At 31.4% G+C, this 14,127-nt stretch overlaps 1 protein-coding gene across 2 annotated transcripts; it reads right to left on the bottom strand.

Moving 5' to 3' along the window:
• Positions 1-5,189: 5,189 nt before the first annotated feature.
• Positions 5,190-12,896, bottom strand: LOC139503504 (uncharacterized). Of its 2 annotated transcripts, XM_071293294.1 has the most exons (9): positions 12,874-12,896; positions 10,379-10,641; positions 9,799-9,926; positions 8,798-9,050; positions 8,303-8,458; positions 7,723-7,785; positions 6,457-6,516; positions 5,886-6,063; positions 5,190-5,322 (listed from the first exon to the last, which is right to left on the bottom strand). In XM_071293294.1, exons 4-9 carry the CDS (start codon positions 8,798-8,800, stop codon positions 5,234-5,236), a joined length of 549 nt encoding a protein of 182 aa, XP_071149395.1. In that variant the 5' UTR covers positions 8,801-9,050; positions 9,799-9,926; positions 10,379-10,641; positions 12,874-12,896; the 3' UTR covers positions 5,190-5,233. The 2 variants fall into 2 exon arrangements, with proteins under 2 accessions (XP_071149395.1, XP_071149394.1); XM_071293293.1 differs by lacking the exon at positions 12,874-12,896 and having other exon boundaries at positions 10,379-11,736.
• Positions 12,897-14,127: the final 1,231 nt, after the last annotated feature.

Here is a 14,127-nt window from a genome sequence, read left to right as displayed (position 1 = left end):
AGCGGTTCGTTCGAAAAATATTCACACGATCAACAATATAAAATCCCCTTTCTCTTTTCCCGTCAAAAAAATATACATAAAGAAGCATTCATTTCTTAAAACTATATTTCTATGCTAATAAGACAAAACAAAAAGTTGGATCAAGTTTTTCTTTTATATACCAGTGCACTTTTTTTGCAGCACGTATCAATTCGAATTTAACATATTATTTTGATATTCCTTATGTATTAATTCAATTTCAGACAAACTACTCGTAATTTCTTTAAAGTTTTTAATTACATTTCATTTTTTTCTACAAAATTTTAATATAACTTCCTTGCCAACAGAACTGCCGTTTTGTTTGTTTATTAACAAAGACTTCCGAAAAGAAATGTTATTCTTATCCTTAATATATACGCTGACTTTAACGACCTTATACTTGTTTAAATACAAAATCAAGAGATGTTCCGGTGATTGCGACTTAAGTAGTAATTTAACAATATTTTTTTTTTTAAATTGTATAAGAAGGCACAAAATTTAAAGTAGGCACGTATACATTTTGGAGGCCGAGTTTACACATTTCCCGATTTTTTATTGAGTTTAAAGTAACATATTTATCTTAAATTGTTATAAAAAACATATTGTACGTCCAAACAATATTAATATAACATCAAGATTTTCGATAATAACCGATTTCCTAAATTCTTTGAAAATGCTGAATCATGCTTACTTTAGTAGCTGTTTTAACGCATCGGGACTTTGGTAGCAATTAGTTAGTATATATATATATATATATATATATATAAGTTTACACTCAAAGTAAAGCCCAATAAATTTACACACCACTAATTCTGTCTCTTGAAATTTACACTACTGATGATAACACATTCAAGTGATCCACTAATAATGATGATATCCCTTATTCACACCCCACTGAAGATAAAAAGTAAAATAAAATAAAAATACTGAACTCCGAGGAAAATTATAAAGGGACAGGGCCTAATCTAATGGCAAAATCAAAAGCTCAAACACATCAAATGAATATATAAGAATTGTCATGTTCCTGACTTGGTACTAGCATTTTCTTATGTAGAAAATGATATAATCAACCTCGTTTTAAAGCTAACTAAACCTATTACTTGTATGACAGTCGCATCAAGTTGACAACAATGTATGAATAAAACAAACAGACACAATATGTCAAAATGTCACAAATAGGGGTATAGCAGGAACACGAACCCCACCAAAAACCGGGGTGATTTCATGTGATTTGGAAGGGTAACCAGATCCTGCTTTTGATTTGTTACACCTTTAATTTATTAACACAAAAATGGTGAAACCCTGTCTCTTACACCACTGATGATGGTGATAGTCCTAATTCCCACACCGCTAATAAAGACTCCCGCAATTCATCAAACAACAAATGTTAATATCTCTTATTCACATACCGATGGTGATAACTATTCCAATCCATTCACCAATAACGGTGATATCCATAATTCACATACAACTAATGATGACTCTTTCGATGCATTCAACAATAATTGTGATATCCATAATTTACATTACAGTTTATGACTCCTTCAATTCATCCATCAATAATGGTAATATTCCTAATTTGTGACTCCTTGCATTCATCCGTGATATTCCTAATTTTCGCAGGTTGACGATGACTCAACTCCAAAAGATGAAAATAACATTAAATGCATATTTTTCGGAATGATGTTTAGAGGGCTAATGGCTGAATATGACAGTTGTTGTCCATTCGTTTTTGATGTTTTTTGTCATTTGATTTTGCCATGTAATTAGGAACTTCCCGATTTTCCTGTTAGTTCAGTATTTCTGTGATTTTACTTTTTATGATCCAAATTTGACATGCTTTTGATTATTATCACATTCCTTTCTTTCCTTAACTTTATCACATGGAATTCCGATGTTACGTTTTCAGTAATAAACATATTAAAGTACGTCTACAGAAACAAACATGAAATATACTGAAACAGGAAATTGAATATGTTGAGAGAGAAAAAATCAGAGTTACAAGCATAGTTATGAAAGTTACTTAAACAAATAATGTTTTCATACTCATTGAAGCATATGATAAAAAGATCTTAACATGTCATTTTTCATATCAGATGTATTACCAGCCCTGTATCAACATCAGCATTCGACCCTTTAGATTTTAGGCTGATAATACATCAGATATGAATAATCCTATGCAAGATTTTATATTATCACACCACTGATGATGACTCCTTCAAACCATCAATCAATAATGGTGATATCCCTTATTTGCACACCACTGATAACCTATCCAATGCATAACCCAATAATGGTGATATTAATAATTATTAACCATTATTACAATATGTATAGAAATGCCCATGATTTATAAAAGTAAAATTTCGACAACTGCTCATTATGAACGGAGAAATTGCTACAGCCAGTCATTACGAAATCTAAGTCATGCATTACGTAATCACACCCGTGTTTTACGAAATCATAGTCATGCATTATGAACAGTTGAAACAGGACATCGATTTAATCAAAATGTCGTTTATTTCTTAAAATAAGTGTGACAGTTTTTTTTGTTTTTTTTAAACTTAATATCATAAAAACAAGTTTAAATACTGCGCAGTGTTTTGTAACGACTTGAAACAGAAATATTTTACATACTTTTTCGGGTACGACTTTCGATTATTATCCCTGTTTCATTTCTATTGTTCAATTCTCAGAATGCAGACTACTCAGGGCCATTACAACCATCCTTGGCTATTATTAATACCTCGGGCATGTTACAGGGCCAATATGAAAAGTCCATACATTATAACTATATTAACAAACAACTGATTATAACTTCTTCAATTCATTCAACCATAATGGCGATATTCATTATTCGTCAATTAATAATGCTGCACAGAAAAGCAACATGGATATTCTCCTTTATCTGATCACTAGCACTAGCTATGACATCTCACAACAAAGCATTGTGTTTATTTGTTATACAATTATATAAAGAATATACTTACTGGTTCGACCGGTAATTGTTATTCAAGTTTTACATCGTATTCATTTGATATGGAATGTATATATTTTATCTATAATTATTCAACGATGTCCAGTTCATGACACAAGTGTTGATGAATGTTATATATTTATATTACAGTATGGAGGCACACCATTAATGAACGCTGCCGCCGAAGGACACCTGGATGTTGTCTGTTACCTGGCCAGCATTGGATGTAATATTCTCGCCAAATCCAAGGTAACAAAATATATATCTCCTGTTCGGTTGTATCCCTGTTTATATTTAATAATTCAATCAGACAGGTTTATCTTATATTTTGTTTATATGTGTTTTACATTGTCGTTTGGTTTTGCACTTTAGTGTTTCTATATTTTCGTTGATTTACTTTTATGTTTGATGTGTTTTCCTTAGTGGTAGTTTATATCTCTGATTTTTTGTTTTCTCTCAATCGATTTATGACTTTCGAAAAGCGGTATACTATTGATGCCTTGATTTAATACACAACGCAATTTGTAAAGTTGTATACCATTGAATGTTACTCTGAGAAAGGCTTCAAAGTGTGTTTATAATAATGGGCAGTTGATAGTAATCAAACATATCTTTCTGAATTCATTGATATAAGTAGTTCTTTTTCAATGGTTTATGCCATAGAAAATAGTTCGTTTTGTATCATGACATTTATGATGGAAATTTGGATTTCGATGTGTTTACCACTCATTCTTTTCTGATACAGTTTGGTGCAGACCAAGCATTACATAAAGTAAACGCAAGTTAACGCCGCGTGCACATATTTCGTTAGTTAACTTCAAATCTCCCGTTTACTAGTAAACGCACGTTTACTATAATAACGTTAACGTGGCTGAAATGGAAATTTCTAATGTCTACCTTACTAAACGGGTGTTTACTATGTGTCCGTTTAGTCAGTAGTAAACGGGCGTTTACTTCAGAATTCTTCAAATTTATTTTTACGTGCACTTAAAAGTAAACGGGCGTTTAGTACAGATTTTACAAGTGTATTTTTACGTGCACTTGAAAGTAAACGCACGTTTACATTTCGCGTTAACTGATTGGGTAAATTTAGAAATAAAGTTCATTCGCACATTTATTTTAGAAAAACGACCTTTAGTCTTAATAATTTACGTATATGTGTTTCAAACCAGAACAATTCAAAAACTCTTTAAATTCGAAATATTAAATTACACAAAATCACTTTCATTAAGTCCATTAACTTTACTGATTGGCAGATTTTCTATATTTTTCTTCCAAAAGTTACATGTGCAAATATCGATACGAAAGGAAGGTTATCCGAGACATCGGGAGAATATTTTAATATGATGGGATATAAACATCACGGTTTACGTTGTTTCTTTCCCTATTCATAATTGTCTCTTCGAATTCCTACTATAACTCGGGGTATTTAATACATTATTTGTAATCGAAATTCACCTTGTTTGCCTTGGATTTACATGATAAGATTCTGTTTTGACAAATGATAAAATAAGACGTAAATTGTTTAGTGGATTGAAAGGGATATCGATAAAGGGTAATATAAGTATGTACATTTGTACCGGTCATCTCGTCAATTTAAATGTTCAAATATTGCTATCTTTACATGGATATAATACACTAATTTACTATGCAGCTATATATAGTGCTAATATGGTCTGTTTTGGTTAAAATTCGAGTCAGTCTGAGGTTAAAAAACTACTGAAATTTGTTTCAATATTCAATATTTTGAATAAAAAAAGGACATGCTGGCACTCTTCCCATCCCTAGATTTGTTTTCCATGGAAAAAAAAGATAAAAAGAGAGCTATCTAATTCAACCATATACATTTTCCATGGAAATCCATGGAAAACCATGGAAAACAATTTCCATGGAATTCCATGGAAATTTTTCCATGGTTTTCCATGAAAAAGAAACCCAGTCAAGGTAGAACCTTATTAACTCTGTGACAAAAGGGTTCCCTATATGGACAATTTACCAGGCTCTGGTTATAAGCATGAAACGACTAGTTGCATTGACAAGAAGTTCTTACTGTTAGATAAAACCAGTAAAACTCTGTTTTGAAAACATAAAATATCACAATTTCATCCAAAAACTAACATTCTATCCTTCACTTGAAGATTCTGACTCTTTGAGGACACACTTTTGATATATAAAATAAAAACAAGAACTTGAGTATATTTGTGCACTGCATTTATATATAAATGGAATTTTTTAAAGTCACTTTTGGCGGCAAGGCTTCAGTAGGTCCCTTAAAACTGCATTAACCATATTTGGTGTCACAAACCGCCATTTACTTCTTATGATGCCTGCAAACAAAAAACAAAAGATTTGTTATATAAATAATTCACACTTTTCCTAAACTAAATCTAATTTTGGTTTTATATATATATGGCTTTTAATGTCAACTTTCTTTAATTAAAAAGGATCATTATGTGTTGTCCTGTGCTAAGTTAATTATTTGGATGTCCTTATTGGTTTTCTCTCTCAAAAATAGGTCAAATTTACATCTTAAGTAATTTCATTTGATTCCTTTTTTGTATATATAGGTAGCTTTGTCCAACAAACTGTTTCCTAAATGTGTGGATTAAGGTTTTGTCAAGCCTACCACTATCTTCTTACTTTATGATCTTGATATGGGCTATAAATGCCAATCCCTTTGGTCTCGATCCTGTTTTTAATGCATGTGTTTGTGGTGTCTGACCTTTTGTATGTTTAATCCACTTGAGTTTGTCTTGTTTTTTCAAATACTTTTTTTTTAATATTGGACTTACTACTATATTTGTACCAAAAGGCTGTTATACTCATAATGATAATTTATAGAAGACCATAATTATCTGAAAGTTATTGCAAGAGTAAATAAACAATATACTTCTCAAAATGTCCAATTTGTCTAGGTCCTCCAAGGCAGGTCTTTTTGTTCCAGTTTTCGAAATTGATCCAGTTAAAGATCTGCCATCACACTCCTCCTTTGTATACATTAGTCGAAATAGACGTGTTGATGCTTTTTTGTAATTGTCCACCTCAGCAATTTTTTGTTCTAGTTGACTCTGTGATAAAAATATTAATCTTTATTTGAAAAGTACAAATGATGAAATTCCTGATATCACTAAACATTTATTATTCATCCAGTAATATACCTCAGTATCCTGGTCATTCCTCTGTTGAACGGTATACATTGATAAAAAAAAATATGTTTACATAGAAGGATTTTACAAAAGTATTTCACAGAAGTTCTAGAAGAGAACCTTTCACTTTCCAGAAAACTATTTTCAGAAACTATTTTTGTTAAAATCGAGAGAAAAAAAGATGATCACGAACAAAAAACCCTATATTATTTTTCTTAAATATCAATGTATCATTCAATGTGTAACAATGTACTTACAGAAGAATTAAACATTTCATGTAAAAGCAAATTAACTCAAAATATTATATACACATACCTTTAAAAGACCATTATATAACATATTTTTCTTTGTTTTTGCTAGACACACTTGAGACTCCTGAAGAAAAAAAAAATACAAGGAAGGATAACTGACTTTGTAAATGCATTAATTTTTAAAGGAAAGATTGTACTTCAGTATCTGATGGTTCTTGTTTGCCAATGTTGACCTTAAAATAAATAAAAAAACAATGTTTTTAAAATATAATTGTGCCTGATGTCCTCGGAATTTTGAATTATCGAGGAAAAATTACATTTTCAGGTACAAGATTCAAATATACTCACACATATAGATAACAATTTAGTAACACACCTTTAGGGACGACATCAAAAAATCAATGAAGGATAAAAAACTTAATTCAAATAGTTTTGGGGGTCAAAATTGCCGCAAGTTTTGTTTAATTGACATCAATTCAATATATATACTTATTGGTCAATCAATTTTTCCCAAATTAAGTTAAGAAAGGGGGGTGTGTAAAAGGGTCAGCGAAAAAAATATATGAAAAATAAGTTTTTTATTTTACATTAAACTTTAGAGTATTTTATCCTACATTAAACTTTTGATGTCGTCCCTTACCATAGTATGGTCACATTTATGTACAACAGCTTAATGTTGAATGAATTGTTTTTCTTACTTTTACAAACACATTTTAGATGATCATTATATTGATGGATTTTTGTCTCTAGTAGTTCTTGTGGCTTCAGATATCTGGGACTTCTCTAAGGGTGCCATTAAAGTGTGGATATACAATCCTTTGCATGGATAACCTTGCTCCCCCTTTTATGAGTGATTGTTCATATTTATTCTGTCGTCTAGTATATTGTTTAAAAAAAAAATGTGGTATGATTGCCAATGAGACAACTCTCTATTAGAGACCAAAATAATACAACTATAGGTCACCTTATGGTCTTCAACAATGAGCAAAGCCCATACCACATAGTCAGCTATAAATGGCCCCGAAATGACAATGTAAAACAATTCAAACGAGGAAACTAATGGCCATATTTATGTAAAAAAATGAACGAAAAACAAATATGCAACACATAAACAAACAACAAACCACTCAATTACAGGTTCCTCACTTGGGACAGGCACATATGTAGAGGATGTGGCGGAATTAAACATGTTAGCGGGATCCCAACTGTCCCCTTAACTTGGACAGTACTAGTGGTGTAATAGTACAACATTTGCTCTATTTTAATACTTCATTTGAATTTGAATCTCTAAAGTATATCTTTCATGTCTTGTGTATTTATTTCTACTTACCCCAGGCTCAGAGACATGCTCTTCTAAATCACAGTCATTTTCAACTTCAAAACTTGGACCATCCTAAAAGAATAACATGCATTTTTAAATTAAACATATAGCATTTTATCAAATGATATAAAAGATGTAGAATCATGATTAAGGCTAGCAATCACCATTTCCTGATTTTTTCAAGAGGAAAAAATTACAGCGTTCATCTTATTTACTTTTCTGGTTTCTCAAAACTATATCACTTTACTATCAGACAATACTAGGGATCCATCTTGAACTTGTAATGATTTTGATTGAAATTCAATAAATAGCTGATTGTATTTGATAGCTATTGGCAACAAAGGACTAATTGATAAGGGTGTGGTTCTATTATTTATTTGAAGTGTTGTGGTTTAGTTTAAGGACTAGTCACTTACAATTTTTTTTTTAAACTTTGATAGGATATAATTGTTCTGAAGCAGAAATTTCACGATCGTTATGGCGATGCAGGTCTTTGAAGTATGTGGTAATTTTATGTCTCCTCTTTTTCTTTTAACAGAGTCTTTAGTCCAAAAAAAAAGCTTTGTTTAAAAAAAACTAATGCACTTACTTTTACCTCACTTTTACTGCATGTTTCAGTTTTAATGTTAATTTCCTGGCTCTTACACTGGTCTGGTATTTCAGTTGTTTTCACAGTAGTATTTTCTGTGCACTTCTCTGTTGTTTCAGTCTGTCTTTCAACTGAATTTGATTTTGGATTATATGCCTGAAATCATAAATCTAACCATTTACACCATGTACAAACAATAACATTTATATAACTTGTCTATCAAGGGTGTATTTCAAATAAGTTATTAGAGAAAAATAACATACATGTGTTATTACATATACTTTTATGAGTTGTCTGCTCTTTCCTTCTCAATCTGTAGTAACATATGTTTGTTATTAGTCAATATATCAAAATATATATATTCATTGAGGAAATAATATAATCATAACAAAGAGTTTTATTTAAAAAATACATGTATATTTTTTTCAAATACTTTCGGATCACCATTATTGTGTAATCTGCATATTTTTGGGTCACATATATAGAAGTACTAACCATATTATTTAACAAGTTCCAAGACCAGGTAAGAGAACTCTAAGCCTGTCCCAATCTATGGAACAGCTCTCCGAATGTACTGTGGAAGATCTTGATTTGCTACTCCAGAGCCTTTACCCTTATAGAGCATTGACAGTTACTGTCTGAGCTACTGCCTTGACTGCTTGTATCTGAAATCCATGTTGTTTGTGAGTCAGGTTGTTCATGTCCAGAGATTAGCCTCAAACTATCTCCTATAACTTCTGATGCTGGCCTACAAGAAAACAAAATATAAAGTGCATGTTATGGGTGTAGAAAAAAGAAAATAATACAACAGCATTTGATACAAAACTTTGTATCAATTACATCAGTTTCATCAGTTTATGGGATTAGTGCACAAGATATTTTAGACCATCACTTAGCAATAGTTTGTTTGCAGTTTCCCAATCCACAATTAACTGTTATTACATAGATATTTCTAGCCTTTTTAGCCTTTTTGAAATTTTGGTTTTTGACCTACCAGTTGTGGCTCACTATAAACTAGACCTAATCCTAAACTAATACATTGTTGACAATGCTGTGGCCAAAACATACCTACGTCTTGCTTTTAGACTTTTAAGGTGAGCCAAAAATAGGTAGGCAAGTACACATTTTTCTTTTCTTCAAAAATACTGTTAAGCAAATATTTGTAAAATCATGCTACTTATAGAAAGATTTTTTTCTTTTCTTCAAAAACATAGGATTTAATTTTTTTTGTGAGCTTCATTTTGGTTGGGGAAGGCCGGGAAACAACAAACCAACATTTTATTTATAGATGGCCTTTTTTTAACTTGATGACCATAAATAAATCATGTAGAAAGATAGATGATTTTTTCGGTTAAATATTATTTTCCCTATATATCTTTCAAAAAATATGACTGTACATGCTGTAAGGCTGATTTCATTAGACTTATTTACAAATTACAATGTATTAAAGTTATAACAAATATATATGTTACCTGCTAATTTAAGTAGTCACTTACTTTTCCCTTACAGCAATAGGTCTGAGGACTTTGACCGTTTGAAAGCTGCTCTCTTTTTTTTCTTCAATATCCATGTTACTGGATAGTTCTGTGCAGGCAAGTTCCTCTGCAATTTTTTGTAGCTCGGCCTATAGAAAAAGACATTATTTTTTTTTCTGTTTTAATTTCATTTGCAATAATATATTCCATAACAAAATACTGCTGACTATTACAAGTAACAAAGAAATAGATTTTTTCCTTCCTAAAGCCCATAACACAAATTATAACATGTCTTTACAAAATCTCTGATCTATCGAAAAGTCAAGTCTGAAGACAATGTGACATTAGAGTTAGTTACTCGGACAAGCTAATTTTTCACAAGCTATTTTGTTAATTTTTAGGTAGTCTAGGATCTCAATTTCCTTTTCTTTGCTTTTATAAACACTATATGTAAGCCAGTGGTGAAATTACTATTTTTATATTTATCCTTGTAAAACTTACTAAAATGTTAACCCCTCTGGATACAAAAACTTTTGGGTAAACAACTCATTTCTTGATACTACAATATATAAGAGCCAAAAATTTTATATTGTAAACTTACCTTTGTCTTAATATTGTCTTCAGAACATTCTGTTACTTTTCTTTTCTTTTTTGGTGGTGTCTTCTGTGTTGCAGTCTTTTTTGGTGGTGTCTTCTGTTTTGGTGTCTTCTGTGTTGGTGTCTTCTGTAGTGGTGTTTCCTCAACACTTTCATCATTTATCTTCTTTCTTTTAGGAGTTCCATTAGTTTGCTTAGTGGTGTCTATCAGCTGTTTGAAACCGGGACCTTTTAAAATTGCCTCCAGCTCCTTTTTGTCCTTTTCATCTGTTAAAACATAAAATTTGGGTGAATATTGGTTTTCAAATTCCCATATGGAATTTACTGACCCATATATAACGTATTACCTCACTAGCACACTATATAACAAATTTATCTTAATGTTTAAAAATTAGACTAGTGACCTATGAAAATGAGCAAGTCCTCAATACAGTTGGCATTAACATGATTAAGAAACTACTTCCTTTATTCCTACAAAAACAGATCACAACAATGACAACTTGTTAGATTTAAATGTGTTTTATGTATTTATTTCACTTTATCATCACTTTCTTCGTCTGTTGAAACCTTTAGATTTTTTCTCAGTACTTGTTTTTCTAAAGGGACGTACATGTAACACCACTACTAACCATGAGTGAAATAAGCCCCGCCTCCTAAATATTACCTTATATGAAATATAAAGAGACATAACTCCACTACTAAACATGTATGAAATAAGCCCCGTCTCCCAACTTAAACCTAATATTAAATATACACGGTTTCCATGAGGACGCTTTTAACCAATCATATTCACGTGATTTACCATATTTGGTCAATTTCCATTAAAAAATTACATCATCAGATAAAATTTGTTTTATTTAAGTCAAATTAATATCAGATTGAAATAATTTTTGCTCTGCATCCTTGGAAGTGTGTTTGGTATAAACTCAGCTATATTTCGTAGTATAAAATCTTTCCTTTATTCCAAATAAGCAATTTTTGGAAGGCATGCGCGAAATCATCGGTTATTTGAGGAACTCTCAGAACAGGGGTTTCCCTTATTTTGGACACACATTACACAAAATCTAGAGGATGAAACCATACAAACAGAATATTTTATGAAATAAAAGTATGTTATGAACGTGTTCACTCAAAATTATTTAATTATTGGTTTTATCAGTTGAATGAAGTGAAGTCATATTTGTCTTAGGTGCGCGGATACACCGGACTGCGCCGTACATTTATATGCCAATTATGCCACAAGTGGATCAAGAACTGCTAATCTTTCCATAACCAAAAGAATTATGATGTCTTGAAAGGCTACTTTTTCTTTTTCTTTGACACCTTAGTCACTGTTACATGTAGGTGTCAAAGCAAAAAATATATTAGCCTTTCAAGACATCATAAATATTTGGATGTTACTGAGGTTCTTCATCTTTAGTTCCCGTCTTTCTACTACATGTAATTTGAATTCGATTTGCATAAACTTATTCGAAATAGTTTAATTCGCATTTGAAACTTTCCATGTCCAAAGGTAAATTATAATTCCAATTGCAATGCGCGTCAAATTCAATTTACTGTCAGAACAACGTTAACTTTCAATTCGTATTAACAAAAACGCATCTCTAATGCGAATAGGATAATGAGATTTAACCAATTCGAATAAAAATGAAGAGTATGTATTCAATTCGAATTAAATGTATGTATGTGTGAAGGAGGCATAACTGACAACTGTACGTTTCAGTGTTTTCCATTCGGCATTTAAGCCGGGTGTGCCGACCAACTTTCGATTTTAGGAGGTGGTCTGCTTTTTTTTCAAATTCCAGATTTTTTTCGGTTACGTACCGTTAGCATTTGAATAGTAATCGCGCCCTGCTGATTTGTTTTCATTGACAAAGATGGCTTCCAATCGTCAAATTTCAATGTTTTCAGTTATCAATCATGGGGGGGGGGGGTTAAGAAAGGCAGATGGGGATGATGATAAATTAAATACCAGACCAAATAAGTTAAATAAAATTGATAGTAATGTTGAAGTTGTTGAAATTGGAAATTGAACAAAAATCAACCAAACAATGGAAAAGACACGCAAGTGAAGACAAATAAGAGCAAGACTTCAAATGGCTTATAGTCACAGAGGTACATTGTTTGTTAAAATGTACAATTTTTTGTACTTTGAACACCAGATTTTTGAATCACTCAATTTCCACTTCACAAGTTTACAATTCATTATCTACAGCTCTTTGATGTACATTACAATTTAATTGAATTAATTTTTAAGAGTACTATAGCGTTTGACAACAAACAAATCACACAATGCCAAATTGCAAAGGGGTATAAAACATGTCAACCTTTATCGTGCTTAGGACAGATCATAATTAGTCGGTATTTTTGTGCGTCAATTTATAATCACTTATGATTTAATAAGTATCGTAGTGGGTGCATTTTAAATGGCATGTTGTTTCGACAGATTTGATAGTCATAAGAATAAAACAAGACAGAATATAAACACACACAAGTCACCTTCTCAACATGGGATCGGAAACGGAAATGACCGAAGAGTACCGAATGTGGGTAGGCCTAAAAACCAATCCTAAAAACAGGATAAAGGGTCACGCTATAATTAATGTCTCTGATCAAGGATTTGAATTATTATATTTCATAAATATTATTTATTGATGTTGTGCGAAGGATAGGTGAAAATTTATTATTGCTTTAACTTATTTGTGAAAATGACAGGATGGCCATGTGGTCGCTTATAAAACAATGAAAAAAACGAGGAAAAACAACAACGACAATTATTATTATTTATACACAATTCTTTCATATAAACATTAAAAATAAATAGCATTTTCAGTTTCTTTTAAATTTTAGCTACAAGATTTATCTGACATTAACATTTATTCATATTAGCTTCAGGCATAAAATATTTGATAATAAACTTACCGGCAATCTTCCCTAGAATACCCTCTGCAATTCCAAAACCTGGACACTTTGCCTTAACCAGATCTCCGACAGCATATTCGTTGAAACTTTTTCTCGGTGACGTTATGTTGGATAAATTCAGTACATTTCCCTGAATGGGATCGTCGTGAATCCAAATGAATAAACCAAATATTTTACCAGCCATGTTGTGTAGCGATTTCAAAAGTGGCGCTAATCCTACCCACAATGCACGCGGTTTGAAAGTATTATACACGTGCAGAGGCCAACGAAAGGAAACATTGACAAGAAATATATTTCATTGTGGACATTAAATAATACAAACAAGGTAGACATTATTCATGCAAAATACATCGGTTTTTTTAATGTTCAAAAGTTTCCGTAATCTACAGACATGCATGGTTTTAAAAGTTACCAATACTGCATCCCAGCCTGAGGCCTCCAAATACTCATAGGTATGTACATAGACATATTTTTCGATTTCCGATTGAAATACTTTAGAAACAAACTTAATTAAGGTTTATGAAAACTAAGATTGAGTTTTCCTTATAAATTATTTTGTTTTACCACTTATAGTTTATTGATTAAAATCGAGGTACAAATATATTATAGCCTATGTCATCACCAGGGTCAACATCATGGCTGAAATTCTGTAAACAAACCTCATGACCTGAATTTACCCACGACTTACGTATCATGGCTAAATATAATAATTGATTTATAATGTCCGACAGTACTATACAGAATTGCTTTTCTGTGATATTTTAATATCAAGTAAATGAAAATTAAGCAAGCTATTGCATTTGACGTGTTTATCCCAAGTATAGTGAGGAC

This window comes from Mytilus edulis, chromosome 14 (genome assembly GCF_963676685.1).
Source record: "Mytilus edulis chromosome 14, xbMytEdul2.2, whole genome shotgun sequence".
In the NCBI taxonomy this organism is placed as follows: domain Eukaryota; kingdom Metazoa; phylum Mollusca; class Bivalvia; order Mytilida; family Mytilidae; genus Mytilus; species Mytilus edulis.
Note: the sequence above shows the minus strand (reverse complement) of the source record. Positions and strands in the feature narration are given on the sequence as shown.

Bases quoted from the DNA above. Each gene is read 5' to 3' on its own strand.
- LOC139503504 (XM_071293294.1), bottom strand. The intron at 6,517-7,722 runs GTAAGTAGAAAT...TTTTTTCTTCAG, and splicing joins AGCATGTCTCTGAGCCTGGG to GAGTCTCAAGTGTGTCTAGC. The intron at 6,064-6,456 runs GTATGTGTATAT...TTTTTATCACAG, and splicing joins TATATAATGGTCTTTTAAAG to AGTCAACTAGAACAAAAAAT.